Raw genomic sequence first — 21,942 nt, forward strand, 5'->3', positions numbered from 1 at the left:
GATTGTACAAGACTTTATCCCTACCTCTGTAAACATCCTCTTTGGCCTGACGAAGCTGCCTGAGTTCTGCTGTAAACCATGGTTTGTCATAGTTGTATGTTACATAAGTCCTAGTAGGAATGCACAGATCCTCACAGAAACTGATATATGATGTAACAGTATCTGTGAGCTCATCATGATTGGTGTCTGCAGCCTCAAAAACACTCCAATCAGTGCAGTCAAAGCAGGCTTGTTGTTCCAGCTCTGCTTCATTGGTCCATCTCTTTACAGTCTTTACTACAGGTTTATCAGATTTTAGTTTCTGCTTGTAGGTTGGAAGAAGATGAACCAGCCAATGATCAGAGAGTCCCAAAGCTGCTCTAGGGACAGAGCGATATGCATCCTTTATTGTTGTGTAGCAATGATCCAGTATATTTCTTTATCTGGTTGGGCATGTAATGTGCTGTTTGTATTTGTGAAGTTCACCTGTGAGGTTTTCTTTGTAAAAATCCCCAAGAATAATAATAACTGAGTCCGGGTATTGTTGTTCCGTGTCTGTGATTTGATCAGCCAGCTGTTGCATGGCTACTTTCATGCACGTGTGTGGCGGGATATAAACACTCACCAGAATAAACGAAGAAAACTCCCGCGGCAAGTAGAAAGGCTTACAGTTAATAAAGAGCGCTTCCAAATTAGGACAGTACATCTTCTTTAACGTTGTTACATCTGTACACCAACTTTCACTGATGTAAAAGCATGTTCCACCACCTCTCGTTTTCTCCGTTAAATCCACGATGCGATCCGCTCTGAACAGCAGAAAGCCTGGCAGATGTAACGTGCTGTCTGAAATGGCTTCACTCAGCCAGGTTTCTGTGAAGCACAAGGCAGCAGAGGTTGAAAAGTCCTTGTTTGTACAGGTGAGGAGATGTAGTTCGTCCGTTTTGTTAGGAAGAGAGCGGAGATTCGCTAGATGAATACTTGGCAGGGCTGTTCGAAAGCCACGCTGACGAAACCTGACCAGCGTGCCAGCTCGTCTCCCTCGCCTGCATCTCTTGAACAGCACAGCTGCGCCTCCGACTAAAATGTCCAGCAAAGCATCCGAATAGTCAAAAACTGGGAAAAGATTGTCTGGTATGTGCTGCCGAATGTTCAGCAGTTTATCCATGGTGAAACTGATTGGAAAAAGATTACTAAACACAGGACAAACAAACAAAAACAACAAAATAATTGGAGCACTCCACACCGAGGCTGCCATCCATGGTGCCATATTGCTTCATATCTCTACATTAGTGAGTAGCAGCTTTGGAATGTATGAGTGCATATTGGGATGAGTCAACCCCAAGCAGTAGCGATGACGAGTATATTGTTGATTTGCTCAATGAGGAAGAAAACTAAACTTTCGAGACACTTCACAAACTATTTCAGTTCACCTGCTGGACAGCATGACAGTATTATTAGGGGTGTATATCGGACATTTCATCACGATATGATCTTATATTGAATCTATTGGCCTGCAATCCGATATTTGCAGATACTTCAAAGTCTGCTGCAATACGATTTCGATTTGATTTGATTCAGGGCCCTGGAATCGATATTCCGATATTATGTGCCTATTTTACACAATCAGTTAAAAAATGTTTGCCCTCAAATGCAACCAAAATTTAATTTGAATATTTTATTGAGCTCTTTGAAAAGTGCAAATTTAAAAAAAATGACATCCACAACAAAATTAGGTCCTTCAGTTGCTGAAAAAAATAAAATAATAATAATATAAAAAATAACGTCACACACAAGTAATCATCAATTGTTTGATTACAGCTTATTTTTCAGTTTAATCCAATTCAAAATACTTACATACCCAGAGGTGGGTAGAGCAGCTAAAAACTGTACTCAAGTAAAAGTACAATTACTTCAAAAAAATAATTACTCAAGTAGAAGTAAAAGTTCTAACATAAATAATTACTTGAGTAAGACTAAGAAAGTATCTAATTAAAAGAGTACTGAAGTAGTAACTCGTTACTTTTACAAATGACATAATGGACGTTAACTCCCCAATATTCCATTACATAATACACATTTAACATGTATTACAGAATTATTATTACTATTAATGAAAATTCTGTTATCATTCACCATCATGTTGTTCCAAACCCATATGACTTTCTTTCTTCCATGCAACACAATTAGGAGATATTAGACAGAATGTTTGCCTGAGTCACTATTTACTTTCAGTGAATATGTTTTATATATATATATATATTCTTCTAAATATATATATATATATATATATATATATATATATATATATATATATATATATATATATAACCAAGTGAATGGTGACTGAGACTATCAGTCCTTAACATTCTGTCTAACATATTTTGTGTCCCACATAATACAAAGTGTCACACTGGTTTAGAACAACATGAGGCTAGAGAAATGATGACAGAATATTAAATTATGGCTGAGCTTTAATTAATCACTTTAAAGAGATAGTTTACCCAACAATGAAAATTCTCTCATCATTTACTCACCCTCATGTGTATGACTTCCTTTCTTCTGCAGAACACAAATTAAGATATTTAGAAGAATATTTTAGCTCTGTAAGCCAACATTTTGATGCTCCAAAAGCACATAAAGGCAGCATAAAAGTAGTCCATAAGACTCCAGTGGTTAAATCCATGTATTCAGAAGTGATATGAAAGGTGTGGGTGAGAAACAGATCAATATTTGTCATTTTTTGCTAGACAGCAGGGGGCGATATGCAGAGAAGAATGTGAATCACCAAAAATACAAGAAGAAGGATGTGAAAATGATCTGTCTCTCTGTTTCTCATCCACACCTATCACATCACTTCTGAAGATACTGATTTGACCACTGGAGTCATATGGATTACTTTTATGCTGACTTATGTTTGTTTATTAAAATGTTGCCACCCATTCACTTGCACTGTATGGACCTACAGAGTTGAGAAATTCTTCTAAAAATCTTCACTGAGTTCAGCAGATGAAAGAAGGGCATACACATCTGGGGTGGCATGAGGGTGAGTAAATAATGAGAATTGTCATTTTTGGGTGAACTATCCCTTTAAGGGCTCTTGTCAGATCTGGATGAATTTGTCAATAAGAGAGGTTTGGAAACATTTCTAGTAAATATTATGGTGAAAACATGAAAATGTCCCACAAGGACATTATATATAATGCTGAAATATAAACCAAAGAAAGATCATACTTTATTAATGCCTTCTTTTGCTACTTCATAGCTTATATAGTCCTGTGTGGATTCTTATTTCAGTGTAGTTACAGTTTTCAGTTTCAAAAGAATTTAGATCATTAGTTCTGTACAGCAGTACCGCCGCTCTCTAAATGCAGAGTTTGCAGCCTACGTAGGGCACCAACTCACTCGCTGTGTCTGAAACCACCCCCTATCCACTATATAGTGCACTATTTCGAGTGTCCGCAATTTTGTAGAAGTGTCTGAATTCTGAGTGAGCCACTCGTTCCCTACTATTTTTCACTCATTCTTACCCACAAAATGCACTCTAATTTCAAGTGTACATTTGATGTACACTCAGCAATGGTTAATTGCCCACAATCCACCACGGGGAAGATGTACGAGCTGGGGGTTTACTGCTTCCTTCACTCCTGCAATATTTTATTTCATGCTGAATGAAGTAAATTACTTTTTGACAAATCATTACTTGATTAAAATAACATAACATATAGAGAGGCAAAACATACAGATATATTTTAAAATGTACTCTTTATTTGATAAAATGTGCTTACTCTTTATATTAACACACAGTATATATTAAAAATGACAAACGGAATGAAGGTTTATTGTATAAATATATTATTATATAAGAATAACAAGTAAAGGCCAAGTATTTTAAAATTTCATGTTACATTGTTTCCGCGACAGCCCCAGAGCTCCGACACTCACGTCCGAATTCACTTATTTCCTTCACTTACTGCTGAGACATAGTGCACTAACTGCCATTCAATATATAGGAAATAGTGAATGAGTGAACGATTGCAGACACAGCCACTCTCTTCGCCATACGATTGCCTTGCGCCCACACATCGCTCACGCGCGCACCTCACTGTGCACGTGCAGAAATGCTGTCTGTTCGCGCTCCAGTTGTCGATCATGTGAATGGCAGTGATTTACACTTATCTTGGATGTTTACATGGATTTATATAATTAATCCGCCTGAAGTAGCTGCGATAGTTTCCAGGAAATGCGTAAATACTGCTTATTACATGCGGGATGCGTGACAAAGCGCACTGATATATTGCTGCACTGATTTAAAAATGCACACTGATGTCATAAGAGCCCAGTTACACAATCACCCTGAAAATTACCATCTCATTACACAGAAAAGCCCGCGTTAGGATTAGAGCCAAAACTTACCTCAGCGTGCTGCCGTAAGTTGGAGCTGTGATTTTTATCTTGAAATATCAGCTTGTCTTGGTGTTAAATGAAGGCACTGCATGACGAAACCATTCTTTTTTCGAAATTTACTTGAGTGAGAGTAAAAAGTACCCACTTTTAAACCTACTCTAAAAGTAACTTGTTTCCAACTATCCGTGCTGTCCATGGTTTTCTTGGCTACAACTTCCACAGTTGCAATGAAAAATTCTGTTACAGTTAATTGGGATAAATGTTAGTAAGGGTGTTGATGTGTAGATGTGTAAAGTCTTATAACTGATGCTGGAGCTGAGCAGGTGTTTCTCTTTCCCTCGTTAGTGCTGTTCAGAATGTCGGCGTTGTTAAAATGTTTCACATGATGTTGAACTGCTCCATGGTCCTTTAAAATAGCAAATTCTCATGTAAAATTCAAAAGTCGCATGCGCAACGATATCGCAGGGCCCAGACTGCTACTAAAATGGTTGCAAATATGACAAAAAATTATTTATTGCGACTATAATTGAAAATCTAGTCGCCATAGGTGACAGTCGGGTTGTGTGCGTTCATATGCGGTTTCGTCAGATATCATCTTGTGAGTTATTGAATACACCTATAGAGTGCACTTTTCACCGCTTCTGTTTCTGATGAGCTTGCAACAACAAACCCAGCACAAGAGTCGTGACCAAATGACTCTTTTGAACCAGATCTTTTTCATGAATCAGCCGAAAAGAACTGAGGGTTTGAACTCAGGAGCTCAGGTTAGCAGTTTGAATCAGATTCACTTTTTCTTTTCTTTTTGCCACTGCCACGCATACTGTATACAATTGTGTTAAATGCATTTGTTTAAAATCTGCATAATACTGCAGTTGTGGACTGCAATACTGCATAATGCACACTCATAATGACTGTTAAAACAAATGTTTGACTGTATCTTATCGCCATGTACATACCTGTGTTATTTTTGCTTAAAAACCCTGCATGTTACTAATTAAACATGATGAAATTTAAACGCTCCAAGAGTGCAAGCAATAAGTCAAGTCATTTGTAATTTGTATAGCGCTTTTCACAACACATCATTTCAAAGCAGCTTTACAGAAAATTGTGCTTTAACAGAAAAAGAAGCTGTAATATCTGTAATGTCTGAGAGTAATAGTTGTGCAGTTTGATAAAAAAAATAATAAAAAAAGCATTATTGTAAATTGTGCCTTAAAATAAATAAGTAAATAATATTTGTATTTAGACCCAGTGGGCAAGCTGGCGATCTCACACAACAAAACCCATCTTCAGTTTGACCCATTATTAGATACTTTAATACTGCTACCGACAGAGGCTGTTAATGACTATTAAAAATAGCACAGCAATAACGATTTTGTTTTTGGTATTCAAAGGCATGCACATGCAATAGCATTAATATTATTAATATTTGGCGAAGAAAAAAACTTATGATCTTTAAAGTTGTTTATTTAAAAAGTAATGCAAAGGCAAAGATGCCGCTAAATATATTATAATAAATATATAAGAGAACTCGCGTAAGATTAAATGCAAAGGCCAAACAATGCAGCAATATGGAATAAATTATGAAGACAATCCACATAAGATCAGATCATTATTAAAGAGGATGTGAGACAGTGAAGCAGCAATATAATTTACTGTACATGTTGAGAGAATCAATATGATAATTGTTTTTTTTTAAGGCATTTGATGCAGATCAAATAAACATCTTCACTGCTGTTTCAGGATTTCTTTTTTCATGAGTTGTTTCCCAAAGTGTAGAACACCTGGGTTCTCCATTGTGAAGGAGAGCTGCAGAGTGGGCTTGACACATTTCTTGGTTTAGTTTTTTTGTTGTTGTTTGTTTAGGCCATTTTTTTTTTTTTTTTTTTTTTTTGACTTAGTAGGTCACAGGCCCCACTTTCTCAATGGTTATATGATCCCAGTCAAGAAGACACATTTATTTAGTAAGCATCGAGAATCAGGATAAGTACACTTGCAGTTGAGCATGCTAGCTTTCGATAAGAGGTTTCCAAATTAATGGCATCACTCTGTCAATCCACTCTCTCATTCTCTGATTGTGGTCAACAACTAAGCGGTTTTGTGACAGTTGTTGTTGGTCTCAAGCCTCATTTTCAACCCCTGCTGAAAAAAAAGCATAGTTGGTCATTAGCATATGTTGTGTATTTAATGCTAGTCCACAGTGTAGAATGCTGGTGTTCCAAAAAGGCTTTATGACTAGCTTTGCCAGCAAGACTTCCTTGGTCAACCAGCATTACCAGAAAAAAAAGGCAAGGCTTTTTGCACTGTGCAAATAACGACAGATGCTATTTACACTATGTGTAAAAAGCAACAAAAAGCATTCATTTTGCACTAAGTGCAAATGGCATTAGATTCTATTTGCACTCTAGTGCAAATAGTGGCAAATACTATTACACCCCTGTTTAAATACTATCATACAGTATAGGGGCATCACTGCAGCATTTTTATTGTGTTTATTTAGAGTCCCACAGACACACTACACCAACCCCTACCCCTGTCCCCTACCCCTAAACCCTAATCTTCCTTACAAAATTAATCATGGTTTAACTACATTAACCATAGTATCACCATGGTATTTTGTTGTAAAATCATAGTAACCACAAAATGAAACATAGTTACTATATTAACACAATATTACTTGTGTTGGGTTCGAGTCCACCTTAGTCGAGTCCAAGTCAAGTCCGAGTCTTTAAACAATTGAGTCCGAGTCGAATCCGAGTCCAAGAATGAGTCCATAACAGGCCGAGGCCGAGTCCGAGTCCGAATGATTCTGTTCGAGAATCTGAATTAAAATTGTAACTGTAAACACAACATCAATATTTTAAGCTTATTTTAAAAGTGCAGTATGTAAGATTCAGAAACCCTTGTTATTAATGACACCTGTGTTAAGTGAACTGCAGCCTGTTGCTCGTGATCGTGCACACACTGTATAGGGACGCGAGCGAGCATGACTCCATAGGGAAGCGAGACTGAACATGATTCACCGGCATCACGTGAATCATGGAATGGTGGTGGCGTAGTGGACTAAAGCACTGAACTGGTAAGCAGAAAGTTGTTGGTTCAATCCCCACAGCCACCACCATTGTGTCCTTGAGCAAGGCACTTAACTCCAGGTTGCTCCAGGGGGACTGTCCCTGTAATAAGTGCACTGTAAGTCACTTTGGATAAAAGCGTCTGCCAAATGCATAAATGTAATGTAAATGCATCATGATCACAGAGGAGGTAGCATAATTAAAATGACACAGTTATGATTGTTTTACTACAAACTTTGAGACTGTATATTATATTTGATTCTCCAGTGCTGAAACATGGCTAAAACAAAGTGTGGATATAGGTCTGACTATGCGAGACTGTAGTTTGAAGTAATCACTTTTCTTTGCATGATACATTGACTGCATTTATACATAGCCTATGTCGGCGTTAGCTAGCTAGCCAGCTTTATCAATAGCTTTTAGCTAATTTTGTGGGATGATGACAGTAGTTGTTTATAAAATAGACTGTACATTATAAATATGTTATCACAATTCAGTATTGATGTGATTCCTTCACAACTGTCATTTTGATATATCAATGTGCTATTGTTTTATAATAATAGAATGTATATATTTTCTGTATAACCAAGTTATGTTACACTAATGAATGGAGCTTTTTGCATTATCTTGAACATTGTCTAGCATTCATTTCATGTGTTATCGTAGTTTACCTTGCTGAATAATTACAGATGAACATTATGTCAGTTACTGTGAATCAGCATACCTGACATTTAGTATAAAGAGAAGATCGTTGAAATTATTTGAAAGTTACGAAGCAAGGTAGCTTGCAATTCGTCAGCGTTAGCAGGCAAGATCAAGTTAGCTAAAATTACACAGATAAATCCTTATGGCACTATATTTCACATGCTTTGCAGTTAAGCTTACTTGTCCAATAAGAAGAATGCCAATTCAAGGTCGGTTTTGATCCCCAAAACCGAACGAATGTCCCTCCAGGAATAAAATGCCTTGTCGATGTTCACTCTAGTTTTCGCTCGACCACGATCACGTTCCTGCTTAGCAAGATGGGATTTTTTTTTTTTTTTTTGGCTTAGGAAGTCCGGGAAGGGCTAATTTTTTAAGTTGTGTTACAAGCCGTTCACACATTGGCAAAAAAAAAAAGGCGAATATTACATGAAAAATTTTACATATTGCATCTTTAACTTTCACAACTAAGAAAAACAATTGGTCAATATAAATGCAAAAAAAAAAAAAACAAACAAACAAAAAAAAATGATTAGTATCCTGCTGAACAAATTTCAAAGTGGTTTCAGAATGAAAGCATATGCTTTAGGTGTATGAAGACAAAACTGTCCATCAACACACTTCTTATTGTGTTCTGTTGACATTTCAATTATTTGTTGCTTTTTCCCCTCCACTCATACATAGACTAAAGAAAGTGAAAGCTGCATTAGTCATTACAACCAGAGTTATTATTATTTCAAATTGTAATTTAGTTTTTATTTCTACTTCATTTTCAATTTGTCCATTCAATTTAGTTTAGTTTTATCTAAAATTATGGGTGAAATAAATTTAATGTAATTAATTACATTTAATGTGTTTAATAAATTTAATAAAAGGTAATATTAAAACATTTAATAATGGCCATAAAATTAAACACAACAACATAATATAAAAACGTCTTGGTTACTTTCGTAACCTCCATTCCCTGATGGAGGGAACGAGACATTGTGCCGATGTAGTGACACTAGGGGTCTCTCTTGGGAGCCCCAAACACCTCTGATCTTTGAGAAAAGGCCAGTGGGAATTGGCGAGTGGAATTTGCATGCCACTCCCCTGGACATACGGGTATAAAAGGAGCTGGCTCGCATCCATTCATTCAGGTTTTGTGCTGAGGAGCCGAGACCAGGTCCCGGCCATTTCAGCGGGTAGTTCAGTGTTGTGGCAGGAGGGACACAACGTCTCGTTCCCTCCATCAGGGAATGGAGGTTACGGAAGTAACCAAGACGTTCCCTATCTGTCACTCACTCAATGTTGTGTCGATGTAGTGACACCTTGGGTCCCTATACGAAACCACAACTAGCTGAACTGTTACGTGGACTGGCAGTGTGAGACGAGCAGGCCATTGCGTGCCTCGAAGCCAGCACACCTGGCCATCACGTAACCTCCCCGAACACTCCTATGAGCGTCATACGGTCCCCTGTATCTCGGGGACAAGTCGACTGCCCAAAAATGGGGACAGGCTGCCCCAGCCGTGGCCTCTTCTCTTTTCCTTTCTCCCACAAAAATAATGGAAATATTGTTCAGCTGGGGGCCATTAAGTGTCCACGTCGGGGAGGTGTCCCTTCCCAAGGGGAAGACACCGCGGAGACCACACCCTACCCGAAGGGGAGGTAATTGTGTGGAAATACAATTACAAATACAAGCTCTTACCGAGCTTGTCGGCAGTGTCGCACGTGGAGAAGTCCCTGTGGTAGGTCCTACCCAGAGGGGAGGAGCTCTACAACACGGCGACCAGTGGCAGAGGGAACTCTGCCCAAGGAAGACGTGGGTTTACCAATGGGGAAACCATCTTGCGGAAGATACATCACACGTGGTTACATACAGGCAACCGGCACATGTGGAGCACCTACCCCAGCACAGGGCCTATTAGCACATGTGCTGGGCCAGCATCGAGTTTCTCCACCAACTCGCCTGCCACAGGGCTAAGGAGGAAGGACATCCAGGGTCCACGACCTCGTGAACACGGCTGGGGGATAAAAGTGCACATCTCCACCTCCAGGAGGGGGAAGGTGCTATGTGCAAGCGGTACACCCGGCCAGTTGTCCCGCAAACTTACCTGTTCGTACCTGACAACACACGGGCAACCCGGAGATTGTAGAACCTTGCAAAGGTGTTGGGTGTTGCCCAGCCCGCTGCTCTGCAAATTTCTGCTAAAGAGGCGCCATTGGTCAGAGCCCAGGAAGCCGCCACACTCCTAGTAGAGTGTGCTCATAGCCCCAAGGGGGGCGGCATGTCCTGGGCGTGATATGCCAAAGCGATGGCGTCAATGACCCAGTGGGTGATCCCTTCCTGCTGTCCTCCAAAGCAGGCAAATAGCTGCTCTAAAGGTCTAAAGCTCTGCATACGATCCAAATAGATGCGTAAAGCATGCACTGGACACAGCAATGACAAGGCTGGGTCTGCCTCCTCCTGGGGCAGCACTTGCAGGTTCACCACCTGATTCCTAAACAGGGTCATGGGAACCTTGGGCACATAGCCCGGTCGGGGTCTCAGGACCACGTGAGAGTATTCCGGACCGAACTCCAGGCACGTGTCACTGACAGAGAACGCCTGCAGGTCCCCTACCCTCTTGATAGACGTGAGCGCAGTCAAGAGGGCAGTCTTTAAAGAGACTGCCTTTAGCTCAACTGACTCCAGGGGCTCAAACGGTGAGATCCCATGAGGGAATGAGGCACGGTCTGGGAGGGTTCAGCCTCCTAACGCCTCTAAGGAACCTGATGATCAGGTCGTGCTTCCCAAGAGACTTACCGTCAACTGCGTCATGATGCGCCCCTATATACACCTTCAAGGTGGAGGGGGACAGCTTGCTCTTTTCCTCCAGCCTCTGCTGCAGGAAGGAAAGCACGGACCCGACTGCGCATCTCTGGGGGTCTTTGCCTCAGGAAGAGCATCACTTAGGCAACAGATGCCACTTCAAGGAATACAGGTGCCTCGGAGAGGGGGCCCTAGCCCGAGGCCCTCTACCACCGCGGGCAGAAGGCCACTTAAGTCTTCCACGTCCCGTCCAAGGGCCAGACGTGAAGATTCCAGAGGTCTGGTCGCGGGTGCCAGAGGGTGCAACATCCCTGAGAGAGTAGATCTCTCCTCAGTGGAATTCTCCGGGGGGGGGGGGGGGGGGGTGCTGTCGTGAGGAGCGTGAGATCTGAGAACCAAGTCTGGGTGGGCCAGTTATGTGCTACTAGGACGACCTGCTCCTCGTCCTCCCTGATCTTGCACAGGGTCTGTGCAACTTGCATAGCCCCCAGGGCCAGCTGTGTGCCAGCGCGTCTATGCCAAGGGGAGCCTCGGTCAAGGCATACCAGAGCAGGCAGTGGGAGGATTCCTGGGAAGCGAACAGGTCTACCTGCGCTTGACTGAATCGACTACAAATCAGCTGGACCACCTGGGGGTGGAGTCTCCACTCTCCCCTGAGCGTGATCTGCCGTGACAGCGCGTCGCCCAAATGTGAGTGGTTCACAGCGACTTGAGTTGGCGGGCGAGTTGCGACATGCGATGCGAATGCCTTGGCGGTTGATGTACGCTACTGTCGCCATGTTGTCCATCTGGACCAACACGTGCTTGTCCTGGATCAATGGCCGAAGCCTCCACAGGGCGAGCAATACTGCCAGCAACTCAAGGCAGTTGATATGCCAACGCAGTCTTGGCCCTGTCCAGGAACCGTTGACTGCGCGCCCGTTGCACACGGCACCCAAGCCACGCTGAACAGGTGGTGGCAGATCAGTGTGATGGCCACGCGATGTGCCCCACGGCGCCATGCCCATCTCGAGACTCGAGTCTGAAGCCAGTGCTGAAGCGGTCTCATATGCATCAACCCGAGCGGCGTGACCGCCGCCAAGGATGCCATATGCCCCAGGAGCCTCTGAAATTGTTTCAGTGGGACTGCCGTTCTCTACCTGAACAACTTCAGGAAGTTCAGCACCGACTGCGCGCGCTTGCTCGTGAGGCGCGCCATCATAGAGACTGAGTCTAACTCCAACCCGAGAAAAGAGATGCTCTGAACCGGGGAGAGCTTGCTCTTTTCCCAGCTGACCCGAAGCCCCAGCCAGCTGAGGTGCCTGAGCACCAGGTCCCTGTGCGCACACAACAGGTCTCAAGATTTAACTAGAATCAGCCATTGGTCGAGACAGTTGAGGATGCGGATGCCCACTTCCCTTAGTGGGGCAAGGGCTGCCTTGCAGCTTTCGTGAAGACACAAGGCAACAGGGGCAGGCCGAAGGGGATGACCCTGTACTGGTACAACCGGCCCTTGAAGACAAACCGCAGGAAGGGCCTGTGTCAAGGTTAAACCAAGACGTGGAAGTACGCGTCCTTCAGGTTTACCGCCGTGAACCAATCTAGATGCTGAACGCTCACTAAAATGCATCTCTGCGTTAGCATCTTGAACAGAAGTCTGTTTAAGGCCCGGTTCAGTACTCGCAGTTCCAAGATTGGCCGCAACCCACCGCCTTTCTTTGGTATGATGAAGTAGGGGCTGTAGAACCCCTTCTTCATCTCGGCTGGAGGGACAGGCTCTATCGTGTCCTTCCGTAGAAGGGTCGCAATCTCCGTACATAGGGGAGCGGCATTCTCGTCCTTCACTGAGTTAAACCGGACGTCGCTGAACCGGGGCGGGTGCCTGGTGAACTGAATCGCATAGCCGAGTCGGACAGTCCTGGTCAGCCATCACGACGGGTTGGGGAGCGCAAGCCACGCCTCCAAGCTCCGGGAGAAGGGGACCAAGGGAACAATTGCATCGGACGTACCGGCGGGTGGGGCCTCGAAGTGGGGTGGAGCCACAGGTGCCACGTTGAGGGGGCTCAAACCCTGAACTCGTGGGCATGCTGAGTCTAGGGACATCGAAGCACTTACCTGGCTCCGGATACCCACCATAGGACTGGTCAGCAACGGGGAAGGAGGGAACCTGTCCTCGCCGTCTGCCACAACCACCCTGGGGTGGGTGGGTTTGTGCCACAGCTGGGTGCGCAGGGGACCCGCCTCCGCAGTGCCGTACCTGCTGTAAAAGCGCGGTGTCCGGCGGTCGCAACAACGACGGCCGTGAACACCGAATGTGTGACCCAGGGAGTGAGGAAACTGCTCTTTTTCTGAAAATGTGGGTGCCGCAGCCCGTCAGACGTGCGGCAAAATCAAAAGAAACGGCAACAAAGGATTCTCCTCCCGGCCCTCCACCGGGGGATGGAGTGATCAGATCACCAGCTCCAGGCCTGTAGCAGGTCTCCACGTCCCTGTGTAGCCAGTCTCAGGGGCATTTCGAAGCCTTCCTTGGGTTCTTGGCAGTGGGTCTTCTTCCTGCGGACAGCTTTACGCCGGGGCCAGCCCATGGCGGAGCCGGTATCGTTGCCAAAGTGAGACGCCCTTGGTGACGAGCAGACGGGGTGTGGGATCTTGATCCGCACTGGGGCAGGATGTGCTGGATAGCCTCAGTCTGCTTCTTAACCGCTGAGAACTGCTGGGCAAAGTCCTCGATGATGTCGCCGAATAGGCCAACCTGGGAGATGGGGGCATCAAGGAACCGTGCCTTGTCAGCCTCCCTCATCTCGACCAAGTTGAGTCAAAGGTGGCGCTCCTGGACCACCAAGGTGGACATCACCTGCCCGAGAGTCCGCGCCGTGACACTTCACACTTTTCAGTCCTCCTGCTGTGTCCAGGTGTAGTCTATTTCCCTAAAGTCAAGATAAAATTTTTGACAAACTCACCTTGGGCTGACATTTCTTTTCACATTATATTTAGTGTGGATAATAGGTGAATAGAGACTTCACCCCTCACTTGTGTTCTTCATTGTATTTTCTGACTTTTTTGCCATTAAACGCAAGTGCCAGCTTTACAGGTAATACACAGTTGTTGCGCTAAAAATATGTGACGGACTGAGTTTCCATCATGGTCTGTTTCATCTGTCATATTAGTTGAAATGTCCCCCTGATATGTAATTTGATTTTGTCTCGATATAGTCAACATTTTCAGTTAAAAAGGACTTTGCGTAGTAAGCGTTAGTCTGATAAAACGTGTTCTATTTAAAAATTTGCTTTGTACTTTTTAAAGTGTACTTTCGTTATTGATATTTCTGTCTGAGAGCGACAGAGCATGTGTGATGAATGGTAATCTCTTTCCAGCACACACATACAGCACGGGCGCGTGGGCGAGAGAGTTAAAAAAATTACTTTGAAAGAATGCACGCTGCTACTTTCAGCCAGAATAATCACATGTAAGGACATATACGCGTGAAAACTGATGCGCAGTATCAAATAAACAGAATGTATGATAGTACTATCTGTAGAGAGCACATCAATATGAAGACAAAGCCAAATCCCGGACATTTGAGGCAAAAAAAAATGCTTTTTTCAGGTCTGAAAAAGAGGACATGTCTGGGGAAAAGAGGACGTATGGTCACCCTATGTTACATATTTTTTTTGTTTGTTTGTTTTTTTGTTTTTTATTGCATCTCAAATCTCGGCCAGACTCTGAAAAAAATACCAAGTCCGAAATGCTTGAGTCCGAGTCAAGTCCAAATAAAAATGCTTCCGAGTCCGTGACAAGTCCAAGTCCATTAAAACTGGACTCGTGACTCGGACTCGAGTCCGAACTCGAGTACCCCAACTCTAGGAACACCATGGTTAACAGCATCAAAACTATGGTTTCTACCAAAAAACATGGTTACTACAATATTACTATAGTAAAACCATGGTTAATTTGATCCGGATCAACCCTTCTCTCAACTCCCCGACCTTCACTGTGACCAAATCACTGTGAGGAATCACTTTTATTTATTATTATAAGTAGCATTACAGGAAATATTAAGAGTAAATACATGTGAAATAGAGGGACAAAAGGTAGGATTCAAACCCAAACCGTCAGCATGACAAAGCATTTTCACATTGTCGTAATACCCTGAGGTACTACAGTGACACGTGGGGGCGCAGTTTGTCTTAAACTCCACCAAACTATTGGAGTGCAAATAGACACTCCGTTCTCTATTCTCTTAACCCACTAAACATATGACCTGTTACCCAGTTCAACGTCTCTGCCCCATTGCAAAAAATCCAAATATGCTTGCCTTCATTTGACCAGCAGTTGAGCCAAAAGAAATTTGTTGTGGCTGTCTTGAGCTTGGTATCAGCAATGGTGGGCGGAGTTAGTGTAAATAGCCTTTGCCAATGTAGCAGTAGCCAGCTGGTACATGATAGCTGTGCAGTGTGTAAACCTCACTCCCCTGGCCTCCAGTGGTGCACTAGCGACTGACACTAGGGGCTGTAGCCTTTAGCCTCCTTGTTAGCGTGCCCGCCTCCCATGCCGGAGACACCAGTTTGAATCCTGTTCAGAGCGGGTCGAGCAGGACTGGTTGCAGTGGTGCCGTCACCCGGATGGGAGTGAGGGTTAGGGAGGGGGGTGAGTGTAATAGGAGCAAGCTGGTACATGATAGCTGTGCAGTGTGTAAATCTCAGTCCCCTGGCCTCAAGTGGCACACTTGCAACTGACGCTAGAGGCTGTAGCCTTTAGCCTCCTCGTTAGTGCACCCGCCTCCCATGCCGGAGACGCTGGTTCGAATCCCATTCGGAGTTGGTCGAGCAGGACCGGTTACACCAACTAGATGGGCTCTTTGCACATAGTTTAAATAGACACACTAGTTTTGCTGCTGATCAACATGACTATGCTGGTCCACCAGCTATACCAGCACTAACGTTAATAAACCAGCCTAGACTAAGGTGGGAATTACATGCTGGTTAAGTTGGTCTTTTCAGCATTGACATTGAGGAGGCCCCTAGGTTATCTCCCAAACAACTTCGGGTGAAGCTGGTTAATGCCTGAGGTGCCTCTAATGCTTGAAAAGGACAAACAGAACATGCCCATCCAGCAGTTATGCCCATGCCCATCCTTGTTCACCATCGCAGACAGCGACTTTTATTTAACCATTTTATTTTATTTTATTTTTTGTCAAGTGGAATTGCTTAATAACACTGTGTAACAATTTTATTTATAATTTGTTTGTTTTTTTTGGTTTTTTGGTTCCTGGGTAGTAAGTGTTATTTCCTAATTGCTTATGCCTCAAAAGTATAGAAAATGGCTATTATTTCCCACAAACTTTGCTTTTGTGACCAGGACAGTGATATTTTGAAATTTACCTATTTCCAATGAGAAAACGGGCAAATGTATGTCTTTTTCAACATATTAACTCCAATTAACATGTATTTATACTAAAGTAATACAAAAATGACTACAAAAGTGAGAAGTGAGTAGTTTTTTGAGATTTACGATTATACTTTAAATCACTTTCACGAATCAGCCCCCAAATGTAGTCTCCCATCATGTTCTCGTTATACTGTCCTTGTTAGCGGCGTTCAAAGTCCAGTATATCCTGATGGAAGCGCTCGCCTTGCTCCTCTGAGTATGCTCCCATGTCCTCCTTGAATTTATCAAGATGAGCATCAAGGATATGGAGCACTTGATCGTAAATCTTTTGTAGTCATTTTTGTATTACTTTAGTATAAATACATGTTAATTTGGATTCATATGTTGTTTTTTCTGACTTTATGTGAACGAAAAGACACAAATTCGCCTGTTTTCTCATTGGAAATAGGTAAATTTCAAAATATCATTGTCCTGGTCACAAAAGCAAAGTTTGTGGGGAATAATAGACATTTTCTATACTTTTGAGGCATAAGCAATTAGGAAATAACACTTACTACCCAGGAACAAAAATTGTGTTACATAGTGTAATCTTCCATCCTTCTTTCATGAAAATTAATAGAAATGTTGGTCTTTGCTCCAGGTTCCCTCCACCAATGTGATCCGATGTAGAAAGGACGGGAACTGGACTGGCTCCTTCCGTCTCTGTCCCAACCTGAAAGGCCAGTGTTTCCTCCCACAGAACCTCAGCCCAAATATTTATCTCAGCTGCAAGAATGGCCACGGCATAGGTATTGTATCTGCACACACTGTTACAAATCAGTCAGCAGAATTGAGGTGAATCTCATTTATTAGGTCTAAAACATACTTGACATATGTGAATGCAAATGCTTCTAGTTGCACAAGCTCAATTTCATGCATCGTTGTGTTCAAAAACGTGTCCAAAATTTCATTTATGCATTGAATTTTGAGTGCAAGGAGCATTATAGCAGACATTAGCATAAACTCATCTTCTACAGCCAGTTTTTACTTTTTAGAGAATTGTGACGGTAAAGCAAGATTTTAAAGACAATATTGCTGAACAAACCAGTTAAAGTTATTGGTAACACTTTACAATAAGGTTCCATTCATTAACATTAGTTAATGAATTAGCTATTATGAACAAACAATTAACAATATATTTTTTACATCATTTATTAATCTTTGTTAATGTTAGTTAATAAAAATTAAATTGTTCATTGTTAGTTCATGTTAGTTCATATTGCATTAACTAATGTTAACAAATACAACTTTTGATTTTAAAAATGTATAAGTATACGTATGTTGAAATTAATTAACTAAGTTTAATAAATGCTTAATAAGTATTGTTCATTGTTAGTTCATGTTAACGTCCTGGTTACTTTCATAACCTCCATTCCCTGATGGAGGGAACAAGATGTTGTGTCAATATTTGCATGCCACTCCCCCGGACATACAGGCATAAAAGGGGCTGGCTCGCAACCACTCATTCAGGTTTTATGCTGAGGAGCCAAGACAGCGTCCCGGCCATTTCAGCGGGTAGTTCAGAGTTGTGGCAGTAGGGACACAACATCTCATTCCCTCCATCAGGGAATGGAGGTTACGAAAGTAACCAGGACATTCTCTGTCTGTCACTCACTTGACATTGTGTCAATGTAGTGACACTAGTGGTCCCTATATGAAATGCCACAACTAGCTGAACTGTGTTACGTGGACTGGCGGTGCAAGATGGGTAAACCATTGCATGCCTCGTAGCAAGCACACCTGTCCGTCACATAACCTCCCCCAGCACTCCTGAGCGTCGTACGGTCCCCCGCACCTCAGGGACAAGTTGACTGCCCAAAATGGGGACAGGCTGCCCCAGCCGTGGCCTCTTCTCTTCTTTTTTTTCTCCCCAAAAAAGAATGGAAATCGTTCAGCTGGGGGCCATAAATGTCCGCGTCGGGGGAGTGTCCATTCCCAAGGGGAAGACACTGCGGAGACCACATCCTGCCCGAAGGGGAGGCAATTGTGTGGAAATACATTACATGGTCTTACCGAGTCTTGTCGGCAGTGTTGCATCTGGAGAAGTCCCCGTGGTAGGTCCTACCCAGAGGGGACGGAGCTCTACAAACATGGCAACTGGTGGCAGAAGGAAACTCTGCCCAAGGAAGACACAGGGTTACAAACAGGCAACCAGCACATGTGGAGCACCTACCCCAGTACAGGGCCTAATAGCACATGTACTGGGCCGGCATCGAGTTTCTCTGCAAACTTGCCTTCCACAGGGCTAAGGAGGGAGGACATCCAGGGTCTACGACCTCGTGAACACAGCTGGGGGGTAACAAGTGCACGTCTCCCCCTCCAGGAGGGGAAAGGTGCTTTACACAAGTGGTACACCCGGACAGTTGTCCCGCCAACTTACCTGTTCGTACATGACAACACACCGGCTCAACCCAGAGATTGAGGAACCTCGTGAAAATATTGGGTGTTGCCCAGCCTGCTGCTCTACCGATGTCTGCCAAAGAGGTGCCATTGGTAGAGTGTGTGGAGTGTGCCCAAAGCCCCAAGGGGAGCGGCACATCCTGGGTGTGATATGCCAAAGCGATGGAGTCAACGACTCAGTGTGCGATCCTCTGTTTGGAGGCAGCGCTTCCATTCCGCTGTTCTCTGAAGCATACAAAGAGCTGCTCAGAGCCTCTAAAGCTCTGCGTGCGATCCAAGTTGATGCGCAAAGCACACACTGGACACAGCAACAAAAAGGCTGAGTCTGCCTCCTCCTGGGGTAGCTTTGCTTGCAGGTTCACCACCTGATCCCTGAACGGGGTTGTGGGAACCTTGGGCATATAGCTCGGTCGGGGCCTCAGGACCACGTGACAGAGAATGCCTGCAGGTCCCCTACCCTCTTGATGGATGTGAGCTCAGTCAGGAGGGCAGTCTTCAAGAGACTGCCTTTAACTCAACTGCTCCAGGGCTCAAACGGGGCTTCCCGCAGGACTACGGAGAGATCCTACGAGGGAACAAGGCATGGTCTGGGAGGATTCAACCTCCTCACGCCTCTAAGGAACCCGATTATCAGGTCATGCTTCCCTAAATACTTACCGTCAACTGCATTGTGGTGTGCTGCCATAGTGGCCACGTACACCCTCAAGGTGAGGGGGACAGCCGCCGCACCAGCATCTCCTGCAGAAAGGAAAGCACGACCCGACTGCGCATCTCTGGGGGTCTTCGCATCGGGAAGAACACCACTTAGCGAACAGATGCCACTGCAAGGCATAAAGGCACCTCGTAGAGGGAGCCTTAGCCTGAGTGATCGTGTCTACCACCGAGGGCGGTAGGCCACTTAGGCCAGACATAAACATTCCAGAGGTCTGGTCGCGGGTGCCAGATGGTGCCCCGTCCCTGAGAGAGTAGAACCCTCCTCAGGGGAATTCGCCAGGGAGGGGCTGTAGCGAGGAGTGTGAGGTCCAAGACCCAAGTCTAGGTGGGCCAGTAGGGTGCCACTAGGATGACCTGCTCCTCGTCCTCCCTGACCTTGCACAGGGTTATGAGTTCGGGGTCCAAGCCCCCTCAATGTGGCACCTCCGGCTCCACTCCGTGTGCAATGGGCACACAGCCGCGGGCTCCAGGACAGGGCCGTGACTGTATTGGCATGTCAACTGCCTCGAGTTGCTGGCAGTGTTGCTCACCCTGCGGAGGCTTCGGCCATTGATCCAGGGCAAGCACGTGTTCCCGGGCACAGGGTCTGTGCCTGTAGGCTCACTGGGGGTAATGCATACTAGCACGGCCCCCGGGGCCAGCTGTGTGCCAGCGCATCTGTAATGAGAGAAGCCTCGGTCAGGGCGTACCATAGCGGGCAGTGACAGGATTCCCGGGAAGGGAACAGGCTTATCTGCACTTGACCGAATCAATTCCAAACCAGCTGGACCACCTGGGGGTGGAGTCTCCACTCTCCCCTGGGCATGACCTGTCGCAACAGCGCGTCTGCTGCGCTGTCGAGGTCGCGCTGGATGTGAGTGGCTCGCAATGACTTGAGTTGCTGCTGACACCAGAGGAGGAGGCAGCGGGCGAGTTGCGACATGCGACGCAAGCACAAGCCACCTTGGCATCTACTGTACGTTACCATCGCTGTGTTGTCTGTATGGACCAACACGTGCTTGCCCTGTATCAACAACCGAAGCCTCTGCAGGGCGAGCAACACTGCCAGCAACTTGAGGCAGTTGATATGCCAACGCAGTCTGGCAGCCTATCCAGCGGCACCGTAGGCCTTAGTCGCCAGAGACGACGTAAACCTGGACGGGAGTCTTGGGCAGTTCTGCCAGGTGGCGTTTTGTGGGCACAGGAGCACCGCAACCGCCTTATCCACCTGGGGAATCAATGAGTACCACCTGGCAGCCCCACCGTCGAGGGTAGTGAGAGCGGAGTAGCTCAGAGACCGGGTCCGGGCAGTGAAAGGTGCCCGCCACGAACTCGTGAGCTCCTCATGCACCTCCGGGAAGAAAGGGACTGGGGCGGGGGTTCAGGGGGGAGTGGAGGGTTCCATTACGACTGGGTGACCGCACCCGAAGGTGGGAGCCCAGTCGAGTCCTCGGTGTCAGACTGGACCAGCCCGCTCTCCGATGCTGCGATCGAGAACTCATCCACTTCGCGAGTGCCAAATGAGATCGTGAACTCACCCTGAGACGAGCCGGCGGTCTCATCCTAGAACTCGAACAGGGCAAACGAGCGTATTGGGGAATGGGAGGTCCGTGGGGAGTTACCCCACAGAGCGGCTCCCATTGGGGTCCCCAAATCACCCCCAGTGCTAACCAACGCGGCCTCAAACCCGTAGGAAGAAGGACCGAGGCGGGGAGCCGCTGGGGTGGCTTTCCCTCTAACGAAGGAAAGCCACGACCGCAACGTTGCCATGGTCATGTTCTCACAGTGAGAACATGACCCGTCCACCACCGCTGTCTCCACGTGGGCCAGCGCCCAAGCATGTAAGACAGTGATCGTGGCCATCGGAAGCGCAGAGGTAACGACCGCAACCAGGAAATAAACACAGACGGAAAAGCATCTTTAAAAAGATGCTCTCCGTCAGTGCCACACTTTTAGTAGGGAAAATATACTCTTTTATCACAAGAATATATACTCTTTTAGACTGTCGAAGTGCCCAGGGGCGTTCTCTGTACTCCACCGGTGCACGATGGGGAGAAGCCGCTGTAATGCGTCGTAAACTCCAACAGTTTTTTAGAGATGAATGGAACAGCAGAGGATTCAGCTCGCTGAACACAACCGCTCGGCTCTGAAGAAAAAATCTGAATGAGTGGTTGCGAGCCAGCTCCTTTTATACCTTTATGTCCGGGGGAGTGGCATGCAAATTCCACTCGCCAATTCCCACTGGCCTTTTCTCAAAGATCCGAGGTGTTTGGGGCTCCCAAGGGCGATCCCTAGTGTCACTACATCGACACAACGTCGAGTGAGTGACAGATAGGGAACTAATGTTGTTAACTAATGTAAACAAATGGAACCCTATTGTAAACTGTTACCAAGTTAGTTAAACTGCCTACATATTTACAGCTAGCTACCTGAATAATCCAGTTTAATGGCACAGACAAGGTAACTTTATCACCATCTTGAGTACTGGGGTTTG

General features: G+C 45.0%; 1 protein-coding gene across 1 annotated transcript in view; it reads left to right on the forward strand.

Moving 5' to 3' along the window:
- The window catches only part of pappab (pregnancy-associated plasma protein A, pappalysin 1b), a 138,852-nt gene that overhangs the window by 94,467 nt on the left and 22,443 nt on the right, over positions 1–21,942 (forward strand). The window contains exon 18 of the mRNA XM_051669375.1: positions 16,957–17,104. Within this exon, the coding sequence (XP_051525335.1) occupies positions 16,957–17,104 (148 nt within the window). The remainder of the gene's footprint in view (positions 1–16,956; positions 17,105–21,942) is intronic.

Source organism: Myxocyprinus asiaticus, chromosome 3 (genome assembly GCF_019703515.2).
Source record: "Myxocyprinus asiaticus isolate MX2 ecotype Aquarium Trade chromosome 3, UBuf_Myxa_2, whole genome shotgun sequence".
In the NCBI taxonomy this organism is placed as follows: domain Eukaryota; kingdom Metazoa; phylum Chordata; class Actinopteri; order Cypriniformes; family Catostomidae; genus Myxocyprinus; species Myxocyprinus asiaticus.